Here is a 22,032-nt window from a genome sequence, read left to right as displayed (position 1 = left end):
CCAGGTCTTAATCCAATTGAGTAAGGCTTTGTTGAAGACCTAGTGTGTGTAAAGCATCGTATTATACACCTAGGAAAATACGGAGATGAAAAGAACAGAGTCCTTGTTGTCAGTTTAGGATCTTCAGGCATCCCCTTCAGACTCTATAGTTAGTCTATTTTTGGAATGCAATTACCTTTTCTGCACTTGGAATGGAAGCTTTGACTTGTTGGAAGACATGAGTTCCAACAGCCACACTGAGGGCCCTGTAGACTCCTTCCATGGTGTCTGGGTGGCAAGCAAAGTAAAGCAGCATCTGTGTGTAGTCAAGCTGGGGCGGATCCTTCTCATAGTCAGCAAATAGCCTAAAGAAAAACTGCACACAAAAAGAATTCCAAAGATAAAATGGGGCACTCTTGTAGTCAGTAGTTAGTCATGGCAATGAAGAATCCCCCCAGGAGCTTTGGAATAAGGTTGCCTTCTGAGGATTGAATTAGTAAAGCTAACATATAATGAATTGTATGAACTGAATAATGTTAAGAAAAAAGCAGTAAAAGTGGGGCCCTGAAATATCATAAAAGAAATATTGTGCTAATTAATGCTACTAACATATTTAGGAAACAATGTACTAATTAAGGGTAGTGGGGGGCTGCACATTAAATAGGAAAAGAGAGCCACAAGCACAAGGACCCATCTATCTGTCCTCAGCATTCTCCGGACAAACTAGGCCCTGATCCTAAATATGAGGCTTCTGGTCCATCGGTCTCTGTGGGGAGTGAAAGGAGGGAAAGAAAATGATGCCTAAAGTCACTGGGATTCTAGCCATTAAAAAGTCTTTAAACTGGTTCACCTGCTCTGGACTTCATACTCAAGCTACTGACCCTAGTTGACTTCACATCCAGGCAGAGAGTATATTAAACACCAAATATCAAATCAGCAATTTTGTCACTCTGAATGCCTGAGCTGACATTGACACAGTGTCTCGTGCATTTGGCAGCATGAGGAGTTAGTGCCTGAGAGTCAAATATCCTCTGGGGCCTCCAAAGCAGAGGCCCAAGCCCTGGAACACATAGGCCACACCTAGGCACATAAGCAGCCCTGTCTGGGGAGACTGCTACCTTCTAGCTTTTCTCAAATGTGTATTTATGACCCGGAGAACCTTTTCAAAATGTGAATTCTGGTTAAGTATACGGTGCTGGACCTTCTAAGGTTCTGCATGCCTAGCAAGGTTCCAGGTACTTCTAATGTTGCTGGTTCTGGCCCATACTTTGAGAAGCAAGTTCCTAGAGTCAGAGGGTATTTCCACCATGTTATTTGTTACCAAAAACCCTTACAACTATGAACAGGTTTAACTAGGCATAAATGAAGATAACAGGTGGAAAAATAATTTCTGATATTTGGAAAATCCAACAAAAATTTAAATAATGTCTCAAAGAAGTGAGAGAGGCCAGGCGTGGTGGCTTATGTCTGTAATCCCAGCACTTTGGGTGGCCGAATGGGCAGATCACTTGCAGCCAGGAGTTGGAGACCACTCTGGCCAACATAGCAAAACCCCATCTCTACTAAAAGTACAAAAATTAGCCGGGTCTGGTGGCAGGCGCCTGTAATCCCAGCTGCTCGAGAGGCTGAGGCAGGAGAATTGCTTGAACCCGGGAGGCGGAGGTTGCAGTGAGCTGAGATTGTGCCACTGCACTGCAGCCTGAAAAAAAAAGAAGAAGATAAAAGAATAAATAAGTAAACTATGTAGTGATTATGAAAACACAGAAAAAAGAGCAGGTCAAGGAAAGGGGAATTGAGAGTGAGGAGTGGAGAGGGAGCTAGACAGCAAGATTGAGATGAAGTTTGACCAGTGATGTGGAGGAGGGCAGGGAGTTAGCTGGGGAAGACATCCAGGTGAAGAGCATGACAGACAAAGGGGCTGCTGAGGCTGAACTCCCAAGGTGGGGGCAGGCCTTGCATGTTTGATCAACAATGAGCAGGTCAGTGTGGCTGAGCAGAGTTGGCAAAGGGACCATGGCAGGAGGCGAAATGAAAGAGGCAACAGGATCAGAATACACAACGCCTGGCTGGACACTTAAGGATTTGGGCCTTTCCTCTGAGTAAAACACAGAGCCACGGAAGTTTTGAGCGGGGGCTGCTGTGATTTGATCTGCAAGCTGGGTGAAGACGAAGCATAATCAGGGAGACCTATCATGAGGCCGTTGCAGCCATCTAGGTGAAGCTGATTGTGGCTTGTTCCAGGTGACAGCAATAGGGCTGGGAAGAAGTGGTCTCATTCGGGATTTATGCGTTTTGAAGACAGAACTCTCAGGATTTCCTAAGGTATTGGATGTGGAGTTTGAGAGAAGAGAGGAACTGGGGATGACTCCTGGGTTTTTGACCTGAGCAACTGGAAGGATAGGGTTGCCATTGACTGAAATGGCAAGAGGTTACGGAGGGCCTGGAGGTGCAGATCTGTGCAAGTTTCCACAGCAAGTCCTGGCAGCGCTGGGAGCAGAGCCAGGGCTTCTGGCCTCCAGGATTTCTAATGTGTCCATTTCTCCCCAATTTGGTATTTCTTATTCTAATTACAGCCAAATAAGTAAACAAACATCTTTTGTTGTTTGACGTTTTATCTTTGCCCACCTTTCTTTAGCAGGTTAACCATTAACCACTGTTTAACCATGTATAGTTAACCTGTTTTGCTTGTTGACTAACACTTACATAGGACTTATTATGTGCCAATCGCTGTTCCAAGAGTACCACACACATGAACTCCCTCTGCACAACAGCCCCACCAGAGAGGGATAAGAAATCAAGGCGTAGAGAGGTTGGGTAATGCCATGGATACCTCACAGCTTGTAAACAGCGAAATCTGTGCTTTTATCCCAGTGTAAGAACATTGAGATTTATGTAACTTCTGAGCATTGAATCTCAGAGACACCCACCAGGAGGATGGAAAACACTACTCCTTTCACCTTTTCTGTCATATGGACATCACACACACACACACACACACACACCCGTCAGCCATCTTTGTTCCATAACAACACGTTTTGCTCAGTCTCCACAGTCCTGCCTCTGCTGCTGACTTTGTTCCTTTCCTCCCTGTAATCTTCCAGCAGCAGGTGGGAGCCACCTGCTCCAAAAGTACTAAAAGGTCCTTTTCTGTTTTGCTGCCAAGTGAGCAGCTCAAAGATTCTGCCTTTGACTGACATTTCTAAAAACTACTGGCTGAAAATGAAAGTACTTTTCACTTGGCATAATATTCAAACTGCCAGTTGCTTCCAACTAATGAAGAACCTGTTTATGTTGATGGCAGATTTGTGCATAAAAGCATATACAGACCATTCCAAAACGCTCCAGGATAATTGGTTTTCAGTCCCCAGTTTCACATTAAAAACAACAACACACAAAATACTGCCCCTGCAACTGCCAACCTTATATCTTGGACTTTCGGGTAACTCTCTGACCCTTTCTCTTACCTGCTCTCCTGCTAGCATCTAGCAGAGGTGCTCAAAAAATATGCATCCAATTGAAGGAAATTGCTCCATTTAAGGCTGCAACTGGAATCTTGCTCAATTTTGTACTGCAATTTGGAACTAATGGCTGGCTAGAAATTGAACAATCTATACATTATACAGAGTTCACTGTGATGTCTAAATCTACCATTCAGTTTTTTCATGTCTTATTGAGGTCAGAGTAGCATTGAGATTTTTTTTTTTTTTTTGAAACTGAGTCTCGCTCTTTTGCCCAGGCCTGACTGCAGTGGCGCTATCTTGGCTCACTGCAAGCTCCGCCTCCCAGGTTCACGCTATTCTCCTGCCTCAGCCTCCCGAGTAGCTGGGACTACAGGCGCCCGCCACTGCGCCCAGCTAATTTTTTTGTATTTTTAGTAGAGACAGGGTTTCACCGTGTTAGCCAGGATGGTCTCGATCTCCTGACCTCGTGATCCACCCACCTCAGCCTCCCAAAGTGCTGGGATTACAGGCGTGAGCCACCGCACCCGGCCGCACTGAGATTTTTAAGGTCTGGGTTTTCACTGTGGCCTCAGAAATAGAGGCTCATAAGATGCTATTATTGAGGATAATAATAATATTGAGAGCAGCAAGCTGTGATGGGCTATGGGCAATGCTGTAGGCAAACCCTTGCTGTATTAGTCAAAATTAATGAGAAATGGACATTGGTAAAATGACAAATTTTATCTTAAGCTTTTAGAATTGGAAGGAAGCTTAGAGACAAATGTGTTAAAACTTAGCTTATTTGACAGACGAGGAAGGTGAATTCTGAGAGGCCATGGAATCGTCCATGATCACACAGAGAGTTAACAGTAAGGTTCTGAGATTCCGGCCCCTGCCTCCTCCCCAGAGCTTCTCTACACTGCCTCCTTGGTGAGCTAACTAAGGTCTGCACTTTGGAGAGACAGCAGAGGAACTGAGGGGCAGGGGTGCAGTCCACAGCCAAGTTACACAAGTGGAAGAAAACACAAAGAAAACGATTAGTGCTACAAAGCCACATGTTTTAAAGATTTCAGTCATTACCTCTATAAGATGCTCCTGCCTATTAAATGGCAGGGGTTCAAGAGGATTTTCTGGAATTTTTATATCTTCATTTCCTGTAAACCACAGACCAGCCTACATAAAAAATAAAAATGAAAATTATTAAAGGATGTATTTTGCTGAGATGCTCCTCTAAAAGCCACAGAGACTGAGCCAATCTTGTCTCTAGAGCAGTTGTCTCCCAAGTACGATGCAGAAACCACAGGGGTGTAGGAGAAAATACTAGAACTTCCATTTACATTTCTTTTTATCTCATTCTTATGTAACTTTTATTTTTACATCTTTGATAATGTTCATAATGTATTAGTGCTGTAGTATATGTATATATTTTATAAATAAGTATCCATAGATTAGGAGTGCTGGCTATTTTTAATGATTGGATCGTGCGATGACGCTTGGAGGCTGCTACCCTGTATTAATCTTGCATTAGTCATATTTTGGAGGAGTCTGTGCCCCCATTAAAAATAGCTCATATTCCTTATGTCCTGTTCATGTCCTATCTGTTTGTGGAGACTTGCATGATGCTGGTATACACTGCTAGTTTTAGAAAACTCTTTGTTTTCTGAATGACTGACTCAAGATCTCGGTGACCTCTTGTTCATGACGTCCCTCTGTCTCAGTCTATAACTGACACCAATTAGAACTTCATTTCTGCAATGCAAGCATACTTTACTGTCCTAATGGGGCGTTTTTGACAAATCTTATAAAATTTTGACCTAAAGTTATTTTGATTTTTCCACTGAAACAACATTGTGGGGGGGAGGGGCAATGAGCTGGCAAGTGCTGACGATCTGTGAAAGGCATGCAGGCTGGTCAAGTGGGCCTTTCCAAATGCCGGTTTCAGAGGAGGGGGACCTGAGGGCGGAAGGGGAGAGGGCAGAGCTCAGAAAACAACTGTTCCTAAAACACAGGTAGTGTCCAAAGAAGTATTGCTGAGTTTCTCTTAAACACAGCATCCAACTTTCTCTAAGAAACTCACACCTTTGGTAAAATAGTTTTCTGGTTTTAGCTCAGCACTTTGGTGAAAATTGCCAACACCCTTTGTTCTTCTCATGTTTGTGCAAAAGGATGTTCAAATTGATATCCTATGTTAATTGCCACATACAATAAATAGCGAAGGTCAGTAATTTTATGAGTGCGCACTTTAAAAAATCTTAAGAGTAAGTTTATGGAAACAGAGTAAGTTTTGCTCTGCTGCTTTTGCCTTCAAACAAAACCACCTTAACAAATTGTAAATCTACTTGGAAAATAAATGTAGCAGAGCTCGAATAACCAAACACCTGTCTTGATCAGCCCTGAAAGAGCCTTGTCATAGTTTGTGTTTTTCCTTCTGGCTCAACTCTATGAGCCTGGAAACCTCAGAGCTCTCTCAAAAAAAAAGAGGTCATGCATTAAGGAAGAAAAGGGAAGCAGGAAGGGATATGATTGGTGAAATACATGTGAGATGTAGGCACCTGGAGAATATTACTCTGTTTCAAAGTTAGCTCCTTCTGAAAGTTTCTCTCTTTCATGTCTACCAGCAATGTGAAATGGTGAGCAATATAATGACATTAATCAAGTAAGTAATTCAGGCCCCTCTCAGTTATGAAATTTTGTTTTTACTCTTGTCTTACTCAAACTTCTCAAAAATCAGTTGACTTTTCTTGTTCTCACTTCCTAAAGACCCATTCGTTTCCTCAACCCTCTGCCATCTAACTTCTGTACTTATTATTCCACCAAAATTTCTCTAGCACAGGTTACCAGTTACATGCCACCTGCCACGTCCAATGGCCAAATATTACACACCCTACTGGGTTATCCATCACTTTCCTTGAGTGATCTCATACATTCATAAATTCAGTAACCACTTACATGATATTGACTCATGATCCCTTCTGTATGGGCCATATTAGATTGGACATTTCTCTCTTCATTTCCCACAGATATTTCAAACTCAACTTCTCAAAAATAATCTCATCATTCATCACCCTCTCACCCCAAAGAAAAAAAAAAACCTGCTCCTTTCCCTGTGTGTGTATGTGTTTTTTGGTGTTGTTTTTGTTTTTTTTTTAATCACTGTTCTTTCTACTCCGGGAGCTTAGAGTATTGGACATTGAACCTATTAAAAGTTTTGCAGATGATTCTAATGTACAGCCAAGGATAAGAACCACTGGTTAGGAACTCAGGAGAAGAACAATAAAGTTTATGTAACTGTTTTCAGAACCCTTTGTTCTCCTGGAAGTTCTGACTTTTTCAGATCTTTTCCCTGGGGATGGAAGCCAAGCTTCTGCCTGGGGCTTTGACACTGCCTGTGCTGCCTCTGGGTGCCTAGACATGGGGAGCTGAGAAGCAATGCACTGGCCTGAGACCTGGCAATGTAACATCAGTGAGTAATTCATTTCTTAGGTCACAAGTGTTCTGGTGTTATCAATGCCATCAGGTGCTGGTAACAACCTGCATATACTGCTCGAAAGTGATGGTGCCCAACTGCTCCTTATCCACAGCCTTGAACTTCTGAAGGGTCTCAAGGAGCTCCTCCTCCAATGGAATGGGCCAAGGCATTGAGGTTACTAATAGGAACTTGCGCCAGTCCACGAACTCGGAGTTGACTGTTAATAAAGACGTTAATTCCTGTAACTAGAAGAAAACAGGAAATATCTTTGGAATATCTACATGAATCTATCTTGATGCTCTACTTGCTCATATTTTCATAGTGAGAGTTTCCCATGAAAGAAGTGGGACTTTTCACTGGCACATAGAATCAGTTCTGACTTTTGTTTCCTTTATTCTACCAACCAATCCACACCAGACAGCACCTAGAAAGTGTTTCATTTTTTACTTCCTTGATATTTGTGATTTTTGCTTACCATTATACCATCAATTACACACATCACTCCAGTTAACTTTGTACCTTTCCAACAGAGGACAGACAAAAATTATAGCTGTGCCTGTGCAAGGGCTTTGTGGCCCATGGGGAAATGCTCTTTAAGCATCTTGTTTTCTGAACATTCTTAAGGAAAAGGTTATGATGAAAAGCAAGAACAACCAGAATTATCTACTAGTACTAGTTAGGATCATTCCATTTGGTAATTTTAGATAGAAACTCACTGGTTGAACATCACAGTCTCTATAATATTTCACTGACATATCATCACTTATTCTTCAAATATTGAGCATATGCATGCTATATGTTTTAATTGGAAGTTCATTCATTTTTCATTCACTCAGATTTCATTGATTGCCTACTAAATGTCAGACACTATGCAAGTACTCGTTATTTTAGAACTATTAAAGCATTGATCAAATAAGAACGCTTAAAGCTTTAAAACTCAAACAACATAGAAGCTTACTTCAGGTTGGGTAAGGTGCATCCAACTACTAGGAAAGTTGTTTGTGCCAAGGTTCAGGGTCACCAAATCGATCAGAATGTCAGTAAATGCTTTATTTCCTATTATGCCTATAATACAATGAAAAATATTTTGTCACTTGGTTTAGGTGATGGTTTTTCTCTTCTTTTGCTAAAATAGAAGTAATGAGTATTTGAAAAATCTCTTTATTCATATTATATAAAATGGTAAGTTTTAAAGAAACAGAAGACATTTTGGAAATATAAAAATAATAATTTCCTGATGCTCTCTCATTATTGTTTCTCAACTAAGTCAAAATGCCTTTTTTGACTTAGTAATAATTAAATCCAGATTGGGTAAAATTATAAAACTGTATACTTTTTAGAGTCTTCTTTGACCTTTCACTCAGAATAGGCTGAATTTTTAAAAAAATATATATGATTTTAAGGTTTCCTCCATGCAGTAGGGCACAAGAGTAAAATATTTTGGCAAATATTAGATAAAAGTGTTCCAAATGCATGCAGATCACCACTACAATCAAAGTAATACATTTATCCACATCTTGCCCTTTGGATCAGACCATATTTGCTTTTGTAAATTAGAGAAATTTGAATTGTTAAATTACTGGATTGAAAGTGCTAATTTAGTCACCTAATTGGCTCAGTATTCCTAAGTATTTCATGAAAGACCACTAACCTTTTAAATTCTTTGCTCTTATGAACCTACTTAACTCAATTTAAAAGAGATGTCTACCTTGTTTTTCACTTCACATTGTATGCACATGCATTAAGAAATAAATAAGAAAACAAAATAAATGAATCTGCTTTAAAAAAAAAATGTCTGGCTAACCAACACAAAGAGGTACCTTCTAGAACAAGGAGAGACTCCTAATGTGTATCCAGGGATCTTTCAGGTTTGGAGTACATAGCTATTCTTTGTTTTAGGAATAAAAAGAATGAAACATAGACACACTATCCCAAGGTTTTCTTTTTACATCTAAGTTTTTAGCATTTCTAAAAGTCCACATGAACTTTATCATTTCCTCTAACCTCCAGGGAAATGGCAATAATCCTTCTAGAATCTCAGTGCTTCGAAACAAATACACAATTTTGAGATGTGGAAGGTAATTTTCCGGGTAGCAAGAGTGAAACCTTTCTTCTTTGATATAATTGGCCATCCAGTGGGCTGTTCAGAAATACATTCTGTATCCTTTTTCATCAAACCTGAGTATCCAGTTTTATAGACATGAGAACATTTTCCCAGATAGCAGAATTTTCAGTGAACTGAGGTTTATAAGATCCTATGTGGGTTTTTAGCTAAGTCAGACATAAATCAGTCATGTTCTTCAAGCTACAGCCATAAATAAAATCTATTGAAACCGTAAAGAGGCTCAAAGTATTTTAAAAATCTTGTAAGCTGCAATACATTTCCACAAACTCTAATGGATACGGTGCAAAACAAAGTGTTACAAGACAGTACTTACAGTTTACATAAGAATTGTTTACCTGAGGATTTAGCATGAAACGTGAAAACTGTTTTAATATTTGCCTTTGTTACTTAAATGGCCAAAGCATGTAGTATATGGTTGCAGTAACATAATTACATAAACTTACAAATTTTGTTCACAGATGAAAAGAGAAGCTGTCTTTCAATTTGGCTCTAAGTTAATTACCTAATGCAACTATCACTTAGAATTATCGAGGAAAGATAATGAATTGTATGCCAGGCCTAAGGGAACTCAGACCGTAGTCATAGCCTGGTCACCCTTAGGGATAACTCTCAAAAAAATGACATCAAAATAGCACCATTGTGTAGAAGCATACAGCTCCACCAAAAGAGTGTGAAAGAACACATGAATACATAAGTGAAGTTAGAAAGCTATAGAAGAAACAATCTTGGGGTTTTTACTCTGTATGTTTGGAAGAGGCCAAATGCCTTTTGTTTGATGTGAAGACAAGTTACTGTTTTACTTTTAAATTTCAGGCTTCTGGAAACCATTTATTTTATTTTTTTTTACTATGCAAAAGAGCTACATTGCTAAGCAACAACAATGTCAACATTTGCATATTGCTAATCACTTTCATAATGGCTTCCTGAGTTTGATGAGCAATCTGAATTAGGTCTTGTGTCACCAGTTGAAGACGGTGTTCTTGTATTCCATAAATGGATAGCTTTCTTAGGGTCAAAGTTATTAATGTCTGGAGAATTCAACTGAATAATTAGGACATCCGTCATAGTTTCAGCCTTGATTTTTGCATGCATATGTGACTTGGTCGATTTCATCTGAGTAAAGCCACATTCTGCTTCAGCTGAACTTGCAGGAAGGGTCAACACTAGGTCGACTAGTGTCAGGATATTTGGATACTTGTGTAAGTAAATGGAATTCACAAAATCCCAGGTCAATTTTCGAATGTTCTGAAATCTAGGAGGGAGGAGAAGAAATGTAAAAGATTGCAACTTCCAAGTTTTACCCAAACATTTATAAGTATCAGCCACTTTGCTCAGCTTGCTTTCTTGCTTACGTGGCATAAATCTCTAATTTCAACATGCTCCATTCAGTATCCACTTCACTAAGTTTCACATTGGCAGCTTCTAATACTGGTTCATAATGTGCAGTCAGGATGGATACCTCTTTTTCTCCAAATTCTATAATCAAGATACCAAAAATAGTCACGTATATAAAAGAAACTCACACAGACCATCGGAGAATAATAGGTTCAAAGTCAGCGCGTATAGATTACCTTGATTTATCTTTGTGGGCCACAATTTAAAACTTCCAATCATGGTAGCCCGCACCACATTTTGGCTGGCATCTCTGAAACAGCCTTGAAGCCTCTTGATAAGATGTGTTAAAACAATGTTTCTCACAGCAGAAATGTTTTCTTTCCCTCTGAGGCAGTTACCATGAAAGCATGTGGTTGAATCCACCATGCGTTCTTTTGGCCCTAGTCTGGGGAGAAAAGAAATCACCCAAATAACAATTAACAAATTAAATGAAGAAACATCTGGCAGATAATTTCACAAGTCAAACTGTCTAGTTTGACAGATCTTAGATCATCCCAACCTCTCACCTTATTTGATACATTTGGAGCATTTCCAGCGTTGACTCTAAAGTGGCAAATATGTCAGCAATTGAGGAATTTCTATTCTTACTGACACAGGACAGAATGCTAAGGACATTAATGACATCCAACAAGAAGTGGGCAAATTTAACAATATCAGCTTGGAGAAGGGACTCCAGAAGTTCTTTGGGTTTCTTTTGACTGGTGTCACTTTTGCCTCTGCCTGCCTGTAACACAGGTTGGGAACAACATGGTGGTTATCTTTCCCAAAATTATTATTCCAAGGAGCTCAAGGAAAGTATTTTCTATGATTCTAAAAAAGTCAAATAATATGGTATTTCAAAATTACTTACCGAGTGCAGTTGCTGAACAATTGCAGGATATCCCTTGAGAAAGTTCTGGAGGGCTGCCTGTAATCCATGAAGCCACTTCCTGTCTACTATTTGAGAAGGCATCACAGGTCGAAGGTGAAGGCCTTTGAAAGCAGTTATCAGAGCACTCTTATGAAGAGGAGAATTGTGATAAAAGTGATAAATGCCGTGAAGGAGGTCTTTGACATCATTGTACAGAGGAATGTTCTGGAACACCGCTTTGTAATATAGTTCAAGGTGATGTGCAAAGCAATATATAGTTTGTACACATGGTTGTATTTCTCTTAATTGCAGGGCCACCTCGTTGTTCTCTCCCTCTATGCCATGGGTACCATCACTTCCAAAACCAACCAGCTTCTTTGCCCAGTCTTGGCTCGACAATCTAAGTTGAAGATTTATCTCTAGAGTTTTCTCAATGGCATTTTTTATTGCCAGAGGATCATTTCTTTCTACTGTCTGTACCCCAACAATTTGACAGTGCACCTTTCCTGCATGCGCAAACTGCACATAGACAAGTTCGGCTTCTTTGATTAAACTGTCTCTGATTCTATCACTGATGACAGAGAAAAATTTACTTTTTTCTAGTTTTTCTCTTAGATTTTTTCGTTCTACTTCAGCAATAAAGTATGCAAACATTCTTGCTGATTTTTTAGTTCTGAATACTGGGCCAATATCAACACCTTTCATATCATCTAATTTGCACATCCAAATAAAATCTTTGAGGGGACGTCCGGTCTTGGCAATAGCATGGCATGATCTGAATAAGTTCTCTACTCTCCCGAGGGTTACTTTGCTCAAGGTCCTCATCATTAGTTTGGTGGTGGCTCTGTTCACTGGAGAGCTACTTGTTGCTTCCATTAACGAGGCCTTGGCATGAGCCTCGCTGAGATGATGTGCGTTGAGAAATTCAGTCCTAAAGTTGTCAGTACCATAAAAAAAATTCACTTGACTTCCCCCTGATTTCACTCCATGCTTACGACACAAGGCACAGAACATAAGATTTAATAGCTCATCATATATAAGCCATGGATATTTTTTAAGCCAAATTTTCAAAAATTGATGGTTTCTTTTTGGAAGGTAATGGTCAAGTTTCTGCAGCCTTTTCTGCTTTTCGATGACTCTATTCACACCATCCGAAGGATTCCTGCCTTTAAAATAACTCCACATTGTTATTTTAAGTAATCACAATTTCTACCCTCAGTTTTGCTTAATCTCTGACCCCCACATTTGCTCACTATTTTTGGAAAAATTTTATTGAGTGCTTACTAATTACCAGGCATTCTGTTAAGTGCTTTAACTAGTTTATATCACAGAATCCTCACAATCCATTACCCCTATTATATGGTTCAGAAAATGCACTGACTATTGTTATCACCGTTTTATGGATAAGAAAGCTGGCACACAGGGAGGTTTATTGAACTGTCCAGTGTTGCAGTGCTTGTAAGTGGTGGAGCTGAGATTCACCAGTAGCCCGACACTCCACAGCCTGTTTGTACACTTCCCTCTTACACGTGTCTTGTATGAAGAAAGGAGTGCTATGCTCTTCTTCACTTTAGAATCCATTTCTCCATGCATAAGAGTGACATGGCTTTTAGCTAAAATTTTCTTCCCTTGGTGAGAGAAAGGAATAAGAGAGCATACATGGTAGTGTGTCTGCAAGATCTCCTTGGACATCCCTTCCCTCCTGCCTAAGTCCTACCTTCTGTTGCAATGCCACAGCAAACTTGTTAATTTACCAAAAAAAAAAAAAAGGGTGTGAAGCTTTGAAATCCTTGCCAGGTGGTTTTGTACAGGAGCTGTGCCTCATGCCTCATCTTTTTATTTCCCCCAAAGGTCTAATTTTTGAGACACATTTGATTATTTGTCAGACAAGGGGACATATATTTATCTGAACAGAAGGATAAAAAACTAAAAACTACACAAAACAAAGTCCTCAAATACCAGTTTCTCCCTGAAGGCAGAGAGCCTAGACCACATATATGTGTCCCTTCTACACATTCTTTGATGCTACTAATCATTAGATTATACTGCCCTGTTTTATCATATAATAAAAAATTGAATATGTGTTTATTAAAATATTTCATGACATATATTCTTTTTTTTTGTCAATACTTTATGGTTCTAGGGTTTGACCCCTCTGACTTGAACTAAATAATGTGCTTCATACTGGCTGGCTGACTGCTAAGCACTTGGTAGATGTTTAAGAAAATTAATCTCCTTTCCTAACTGGTTTTCATGATTTCATATCTCAACCTCTTAACTGAAAACCTTGACATTAGTTGATCTGCCTCTGCCTTTCATACCTTATTGGGGTCTAACTTCTCCTTTGCTTTTTTTGTTTTTTTTTGAGACGGAGTCTCACGCTGTCGCCCAGGGCTGGAGTCCAGTGGCACGATTTTGGCTCACTACAACTTCCGCCTCCTGGGTTCAAGCAATTCTCCTGTCTCAGCCTCTCGAGTAGTTGGGAATACAAGCACCTGTCACCACGCCTGGCTAATTTTTGTATTTTTATTAGAGACAGGGTTTCACCATATTGGTCAGGCTGGTCTCAAACTCCTGACCTCAGGTGAACCACCCACCTCGGCCTCCCAAAGTGCTGGGATTACAGGCGTGAGCTACCATGCCCAGCCTCTCCTTTGCTTTTTAATCAGTCTTTTTGTGGCTCTGGTTAAAATAGACCCCTATTTTTGCAAATTCTAAATGTTACTGTATTTCATTTAAAATTAGTCTCCTTGTAGTTGACTGCTACTGCCTGCGTTTTCCTACTCAAGCATTGGGCTACTTGTCAGTCTTCCATATTAGGCCAGTTGCACTATGCCTGGGAGCTGCTCACACAATGCTGGTGAATAAATGAATAAAGAAATGAAAAAAGAAAGTCTCTTTTTGTTAAAGTCTCTTTTTGTCTCTGCCTCAGAGGCAGAGGGTGCACATTCAGAACTCTAGGCTGTAGTGGTTAAGCTAGATCGTTCAGCAACATGGTTTTACAGGAGTTCAAAGGCAGAAGTAGCTACTGCTGCCTATATGAGTCAGCATGAGGGTTAGCCCAGAGGCTTTTGAAACTGAACTTTCCAGGAAGAAAAGCAGGGGAAGGGTATTCCAGGCAAAGGGGAAAATGGAGCAGCTGTGGAGATTTTGAGATTGCATGATATATTGAGGGAGCATGGTAGCTCATGGCTGTACTCTCAGCACTTTGGGAGGCCGAGGTGGGAGGATCACGAGCCTAGGAGTTCAAGACAGAATATGCAACAAAGAGAAACCTCATTTCTACAAAAGAAAATAAAAGAGAAGAAAATTAAGAAAACAAATTAGCCGGGCATGCTGGCAGGCACCTGTAGTCTCAGCTACTTGGAAGGCTGAGGTGGGTGGGGCTGTGTTGAGGCTGTAGTGAGCCATGATTGTGCCACTGCACTCTACCCTGAGCTACAGAGTGAGACCCTGTCTTAAAAAAAATATAAAAATTTAAATTTAAATTGAAAAGTAAATTTAAAATTAAAATTAAAATTAAAAAATTTAATTTCCAATACTGATTTTGCTAGTTTCAAAACAAAATTTTAGTTCTATGGACAGATTTTCCAAAAGATATTACCTTGAATTCTGAGTATATACTTTCGTTTGTCTAATGTAAGTTGTCTGGCTTCAGGAAAATACCTGTGTGTTTCATTCTGAAGACACATTTGAAACTCTACACATAAACAGTTTTAACAGGTCTAAAGCCTTCTAGATTCACTACTGCATTTCTGTGATCTGAATCTGATCTAGTGGAAAGAATTCGCCATTGAAAGAAGCAAAGGCAGGTGGGGGCCATAGTCCTCTTTGCTGTAATCCCTATATTTTGCCACTTGCTGTGATAATTCTATCAATAATACCTATTCTTCTATATCATTCCCTTCTCTAAGAAATCTTTCTGTATTTCTTGATTTGGGTAAATGTCAGACTAACTTAGATAATTTTCAGATCAAAATACTTACCTGCAAATACATAATATTGTATTTTTATAATTTTCTCAGAAGCACTAGGCCTGGAAAAATCCATAAAACTTTCTAGTTACTCCTTTCAGGCAACCAACCACTCAGGTGCCCTTATTCCTGCCTCTGGGTTCTTTAAGGCTTTGCAGAGAGACTGACAGTGCCTACCACTCTCTCACACATATAGCCTCTTCCCTGCTCCAGTCCATTCCCCATGACACTTAGCTCTAAATGCCTTTGAAAATCCTCTCCTACATGTCCTTTGCAAGCCACTTGAGACTTCACAACCTGACCACAAGCTCTCTGTGGTCCCATCTCCTGCCTCTTGTTTGTTCACAGTTCCCTCAATATGTCATGCAATCTCAAAATCTCCACAGTTGCTCCATTTCATCCCTTTGCCTGGAATACCCTTCCCCTGCTTTTCTTCCTGGAAAGTTCAGTTTCAAAAGCTCTGGGCTAACCCTCATGCTGACTCACATAGGCAGCAATAGCTACTTCTGCCTTTGAACTCCTGTAAAAATCATGCTGCTGAATGATCTAGCTTAACCACTACAGCCTAGAGTTCTGACTGTGCACCCTCTGTCTCTGAGGCCAGTCATTAAATCCATCCATCTCTGCCGGGCGAAGTGGCTCATGCCTGTAATCCTAGCACTTTGGGAGGCCGAGGTGGTTGGATCATGAGGTCAGGAGATGGAGACCATCCTGGCTAACATGGTGAAACCTTGTCTCTACTAAAAATACAAAAAAATTAGCCAGGTGTGGTGGCGTTTGCCTGTAGTCCCAGCTACTGGGGAGGCTGAGGCAGGAGAATGGCGTGAACCCGGGAGGCGGAGCTTGCAGTGAGCGGAGATCGCACCACTGCACTCCAGCCTGGGCGACAGAGCGAGACTCTATTTCAAAAAAAAAAAAAAAAAAAAAAATCTATCAGTCTCCAAAAGGGGTTCAAAGAAGGGGTCCTTGTCAGCTTCTTAGAGCAATGTTACAGGCCTTGAACAAATAAATGCTGCATCTTTTGAAGAAAAAGAGAGGGTGTAGAATTTGCTAAACTATATTCTCTTCAGGTAGGTTCTCAGCAGAAGCAAAAATAGCTGTGAACCAAATCTCTAAAGGCATTTCATTGAGTACCAATGGATTTACAAGGAAAAAGAGTTCTTATGGCATAAGTGCGGACAGAGGAACATTGCTAAAGTATTCTAGTTTCAATAGAATCCAAATTGCTTCCATCAGAAAAAGGCTATCTTCCTTACGTACTTGGCACTTGATGTTTGGAGACAAGATGTACCTACCCAGAACTTACCGGAGTACACAAAATGAATGTTTTTGTTTGGAATGCTTGTACTCCCCAGGAAACCACATTACTTTATGATTTAATTCTACCAGGTGGTGTACATTTTTTTGGAAGCACTCAGGGGTAATACTGCCAATGCCTACCAGGGTATTTCCATCTTCAAGAAACCAAGCTAACATTTTGGATAATAGAATACTTTGTATCAATATTGTATATTATATACCAATATGACATTACTATAATTATATAATCAAGTCACAATGGCTTATATGATTACACTTAAATTGCACATTCTATGTGCTATACTCTTTCTAAGCACTTTACATATACTAATTACTTTAATCTTCATAACAACTGTATTTCAATACATGGAATAAGTATCATTATTATTCTTATTTTACAGATGTGGTAACTGAGGCAGAGAGAAATTTAATAACTTGTCCAAGATCATATGACAGTCTTTTGACAAGAGGTGAACTTGAGAAAGAACTGTTTGACTCTAGCCATCCCATCATAGACTGAGGTGGATAATAAGTGAATTAACATATGAAAATGTTAGCAAAGGGTCTGACACATAGTGACCATGCCAAATTGGCTATTGTTATAATTCAGAAAATGTTCACTAGACCTAACTCTGCTGGGACTATGCTCATAGGAATGATTCCTAGGATAGGTAATGGAAAGAATGGTTTGCTGATTCATTAGCTTTCTTTTACTCATACTGTTCTTATGCTTCTAAAGTATGGATCTTTGTTAAGTGGCAGGAAAAATGCAAGTGTAATCAACTGTTTCATTGCATTTTGCATGATCTAATTTGATTATCATGTATAAGGTCATTATTTTTCTGGTATATTTGTGTCAATCATATCAATAAATAATATTTTATGTCTAATCATTACCTTTACCAAAAGAGAGGTAGAATCATCATAAGTGGCAGAATTTGACCAGAAAAGGAGTGTTGAATATGTTACAATATATGATGGTTTTCAATTTTACATTATCTTTAGTAAGGGCTAATGAAAACTTTTGTTTTCAAAGGGATTAACCAATACTTAGCAGAAAACCTCTTAAGCTTTAGTTCTTTCCATTTACATCTTGATACTATCTAGTCGCAAGTATTTAAAGCATTAAGTAATTGTTTAATCAAAGATTAAATAATAATCCAATAATTGTATTTGTGTGGCATGATTAAAACTTGCAAAGTGTAATTTAGTAACATCAGTGCTTTTTATAAATCTGCTAAAAAAATCCTACCATGGGCCTAGTAACATAATGGCTGTTATATGCAAATAAATATGTATGCTTCCCTCCCAAAAAAATCCATCTGTTTTAATATATTTTGGTGAACTTGAAAGTTGCATCTTAGCTATTATGGATTGCATGGGCATATATGAAATCATATAGGAAAATGTTTACATTTCTTGGCATAGAAATAATAGCAAGTTTGAACAGGAAGTTCTGCAGGATCACACATTTGAAACACACCATGTTCAGCCAGCTCCTCCACACTTTCAAACCTGCTATCGCTCACTAAGACTGCGTTTTGAAATTATAGAGCTCTAGGGTAAATACAATGGAAGGTATCATAAAGGATTGTTTTCCATTTCTTGGAAGAAATACAACAAAAGCCTTCATTTAAAAGACGGATGGGTGTATATCATGTTTCTTAAGTGAACAATTGCCAAACCAGGATAGAAAAACAAAAAAGCCAGGGTATACTTTGTGCGGCCAGAAGAGATGGGGAAAAGGGGTGAGTGGCAGTTAATGGGTTTCCTCGGGCAGGGCCACTGTCAATATTTGGAGCCTGATTTCAAGAGTATCAGTAGAGAACCTCCAATTCTGTGACTCTGGGATGCAGAAAATGGAGTAATACTTTTCCCCGCCCTCTATAAGAATAGCAAGAATAATAACAATGAACATTACTCCTGTCAATCAAATTCCCAACACTTATTATTTTAGATATACCTAAAAAGCAATATATGCAATACATATTTTTTCAAATGGTATAATTGAGCTAATAGAGAAAAGAGTTTAAACTGTTTGCCCATAGACCATACATAACTCAGTTTGAATCATCACAATCCCCAAATCCTACTGTATTGTATAGCCTTGTAAATTCTGTGGTAATTACAACTGTTATTCTTGCATATGGGTTAATTCTCCAGCTTGGGTGGGCGGAGGTGGTTCCTCACACAGAGAAAGCCTCCTCTTCTACTCGCCTGGAGTTCATGCGGTTGGAGAAAGAAAAGCAGAGCAGTCTCCTAACCATTTCCCAAACATCATGCTCCCATCCTCACGCTTCTTGTCTACAGAGTTTCCAGCAGCTGTTCCCCTAACTGTAAACATTCTCTGTAGCCTTGCCACAAAATCTCTTTACCCTCTTCAATTTCTCCCTCCAAAGTTTTGCTCCACAGACTTTTCCCTGACCAATTTCAGGGCACACTGATGCTTTGCATTCTTGAGCACTTGAATAACATTCATAGTGTGTCCCAGAAAGAACTCAAATAGTTGTTCATATTTCCTTCCTCTTTGCTTGCCTTTTCAAATTAATCTCTCAGCTCCTAGGGCAAATAGTTTTCTTTTACTCTGCTTTTTTTAAAGAAACAAAACAAAACAAAACAAAACAAAACTCCATTTCTCCCTCCCTTCCTTCCTTTACTTCCTCTCCCTCCCTTCTTATTTCTTCCATAGTCTGAAAACATTTATCTGTTGACATCTTTGTGTCTCAAGGGTTTCTAGAGTTAATCTTCTGAGACACATGTCAAGTTATAGCTGCTATTTTTTTAAATTTATTTTTAAACTTTTAGTGGAAATATAAGCTCTGGATTTGAGGTTGGATCCAAGAAAGTATTATGATTAGCATCATGGATACTAGGGTTCCTGCTGAAAGACATAAGTGGATGATAATTTTCAAAATCCACTTCTACCTATTCAAGTGTCCCCAGATGCCTTTAGTTTTTACCTATTAATTGAGTGATTTCCTCCCAGTCACCAGAGTGTAGGATTAAAGCAAACCACATGTCATGTTTAGAATCCACTTACACATATCTTTTTATTTTATGTGTAAAATAATGGCCTGGATAAAATGAAGAGAAAAAGCAACTCTGCAGAGGGAAGTACATAATAAAAGGGCATTGTGGAGCTCACACCATGTAGAAGAGGGTGCACTCTGTCTGACTAAAGGACTGAAGGAATTTCATGGGCTGAACTTTGTAAAGTTGAGATTTTTTGTACCTGCTGATGGCCATGTTTCCTTCGTGCCCAAATGCTGCCAAACACCACCTCCATCCCTCCACAGCTGAAGTGTGGGCTTTTATACCTTGGAGCTGTAAAGCCTGCTCTAGCTGATTTGATGAGCTGACACATCAAAGCGCAAGGTTCACCCAGGCACACACACATACACCAATTTCACCTATTGGGCTTGGCAAGGAAGCTTTCGGACTTAGAGTAGTGCTCTTTTTACTAATCATGTATGATGTGAATTTCTAGAAATAATGGACTTTTTTTTAAAGTAACATTGTATTAATACTAAAGTCAGTTAACTATGCTACAGGGAAAAGTAATAATTTCCCAATAAGTAGTATATGTTGAAAGATAAAAGAAATCTGTTTATGAGAGGCAACTTAGTTCAGTGAGAAGGGGCAAGAACTTTGGATCTGCAGAGTTCTGAATGATATATGACCATAGGCAAAAAATCTGCTAAACTCCTCTGTGAGTCAGTATCCAGATCTTTAAAGTGGAGATGATAATCCTATGTGATCTGTCTGAATTACTTGTGCTATCAATTGACAGAACTCATTGAAGAATATCTGGAAGTAGGAAAAGCCTGGAAAAAAAAAAAAAAGCCTGTGCAGGTGCTGTAGGTCCATGCTGATAAAATGTGAAAGAGCTAAAATTGTTGTGTACAGAAAACATTTACACATACATATGAACAAACTGACTATTTGATTCTGCTTATGGTCTACAAGCACTTATTTGATTCTGCTTATGGTCTACAAGCACTGAGGGAAAAGGCCAACATAAAAGGGAAATCTTCTACTGCCTGGTCTCCCCTCACAGAAACACAAACTCATAATCTCAATATAAAATCTAAACTAGAAGTATGCACAAAGTCTTTCTGTAAGCTGCCAGGTGGAGTAATACTCAAATATACAAACTTGTCAGCAAGGGGCAGCGAGGACAGGAGAGAGGAATTACCAGGAATGAGGATCACCACACTGCTCAAGCATTATTCACAGTGAGTCCTGCTTATTTAATTAGGGTCTATGTTGTATGAAACAAATATTTAATAAACTAGAACAAAGCAAGGGCATGTTTTAGTGCCACACAATCCCATAGAGCTGATTTTACTTGTTGGCAAGTGATTGCTGTCCTGGTTAAATCTTAACCTTTTTTTGTGCTCTTTTCATGATAATTATTTTTCCTACCTTTAGGTGCCATATCTAAGAACTGATCTCGAAGACTGTCAAGCTGTTCAATGGTCAGGGTGCCATCTTCTTCCTTTTCTACAGGTGGAGGACGTATCGGTGGGGGAGGATCTGGGAAGACTTTTATATTTCCATTAATGAAGAAGTCTTCTTGGCTTAAATAAAGTTCATTCTGAATTTTTGTAGATGTTTCAATGTGATAGCGAGCTACGTCAGTTAATTTTTCTATACTGAAAGTGGTAAAATGGATAGCGTTAACCCCATGAAAGATACTATTAGATTAATAAAGTTTGCTTATAAGACATACACACAAAAGTAAACACATTATATAGCTGTTAGACAACTAACTCCATCTGCATGCTTATAAATTTCAATTTGTCCCCAAATATATTTTGTAAAAAGGCAGGGTATAAATAAATGCAGATTAAATAGAAAATGCATGCTTATTAAACAGCTAATAGTTACACATTTTACACAAAACTGAACTTAAAGAGAACCTATTAAATATAGTTTTTATTAGTATTAGAATATATTTTACTATGTAAGCAAGATTATATCAAGGGTTATATTTCATTCTAAGTATGAACCAGAATAAGGTTATATGGCATAATACTCTGTAAAACATGACTATTAGAATTACATTTATTTGGAATCAGGATGAATTATACAGTGAATCAAGTTCGATAATGTATTTCTAGAAGGGTGGCTTTTCTCTACTTCTGTCAAGAAGTTTGATGTTATCGAAAACAAAGATGTCAGAATAGCCTCTGTTGCATATAATCCATTGAAATCGCTTTGCTATCTTCATGAACAATAACAATTCCTAGCTAGATCACATGGTAAAGCAGCAACAGTTGGGAACCACTATGATGCAGTAGAAAGAGTACTGGAATCTGAGTTCTCATCCTAGGACACTCTCTAGCCACAGATCCTGGGGCAAGTAACCTAAGCTCTCTGAATTTCCTTGTCTTTGCAATGGAATCAACAACGCAACACTCCCTATCTTATGGTTATTAATGTGAACTCATGTACGGCAAGGATTTAAACTGTACTGGGGGTATAGTTAATGACCTTTT

The 22,032-nt window shown here is 39.1% G+C and overlaps 1 protein-coding gene across 1 annotated transcript in view; it reads right to left on the bottom strand.

Annotated features, from left to right (window-relative positions):
* SPEF2 (sperm flagellar 2) overlaps window positions 1-22,032 on the bottom strand; it is a 187,990-nt gene that overhangs the window by 14,081 nt on the left and 151,877 nt on the right. Inside the window, exons 30-34 of the mRNA XM_030813964.1 lie at window positions 20,957-21,186; window positions 7,847-7,953; window positions 6,951-7,133; window positions 4,500-4,592; window positions 176-355 (exon numbers count right to left, since the gene is read on the bottom strand). Of these exons, the coding sequence (XP_030669824.1) occupies window positions 176-355; window positions 4,500-4,592; window positions 6,951-7,133; window positions 7,847-7,953; window positions 20,957-21,186 (793 nt within the window). The remainder of the gene's footprint in view (window positions 1-175; window positions 356-4,499; window positions 4,593-6,950; window positions 7,134-7,846; window positions 7,954-20,956; window positions 21,187-22,032) is intronic.

This window comes from Nomascus leucogenys, chromosome 6 (genome assembly GCF_006542625.1).
Source record: "Nomascus leucogenys isolate Asia chromosome 6, Asia_NLE_v1, whole genome shotgun sequence".
NCBI classification, from domain to species: Eukaryota; Metazoa; Chordata; class Mammalia; order Primates; family Hylobatidae; genus Nomascus; species Nomascus leucogenys.
The sequence above is the reverse complement of the archived record's forward strand: the minus strand, read 5'-3'. Positions and strand labels throughout refer to the sequence as shown.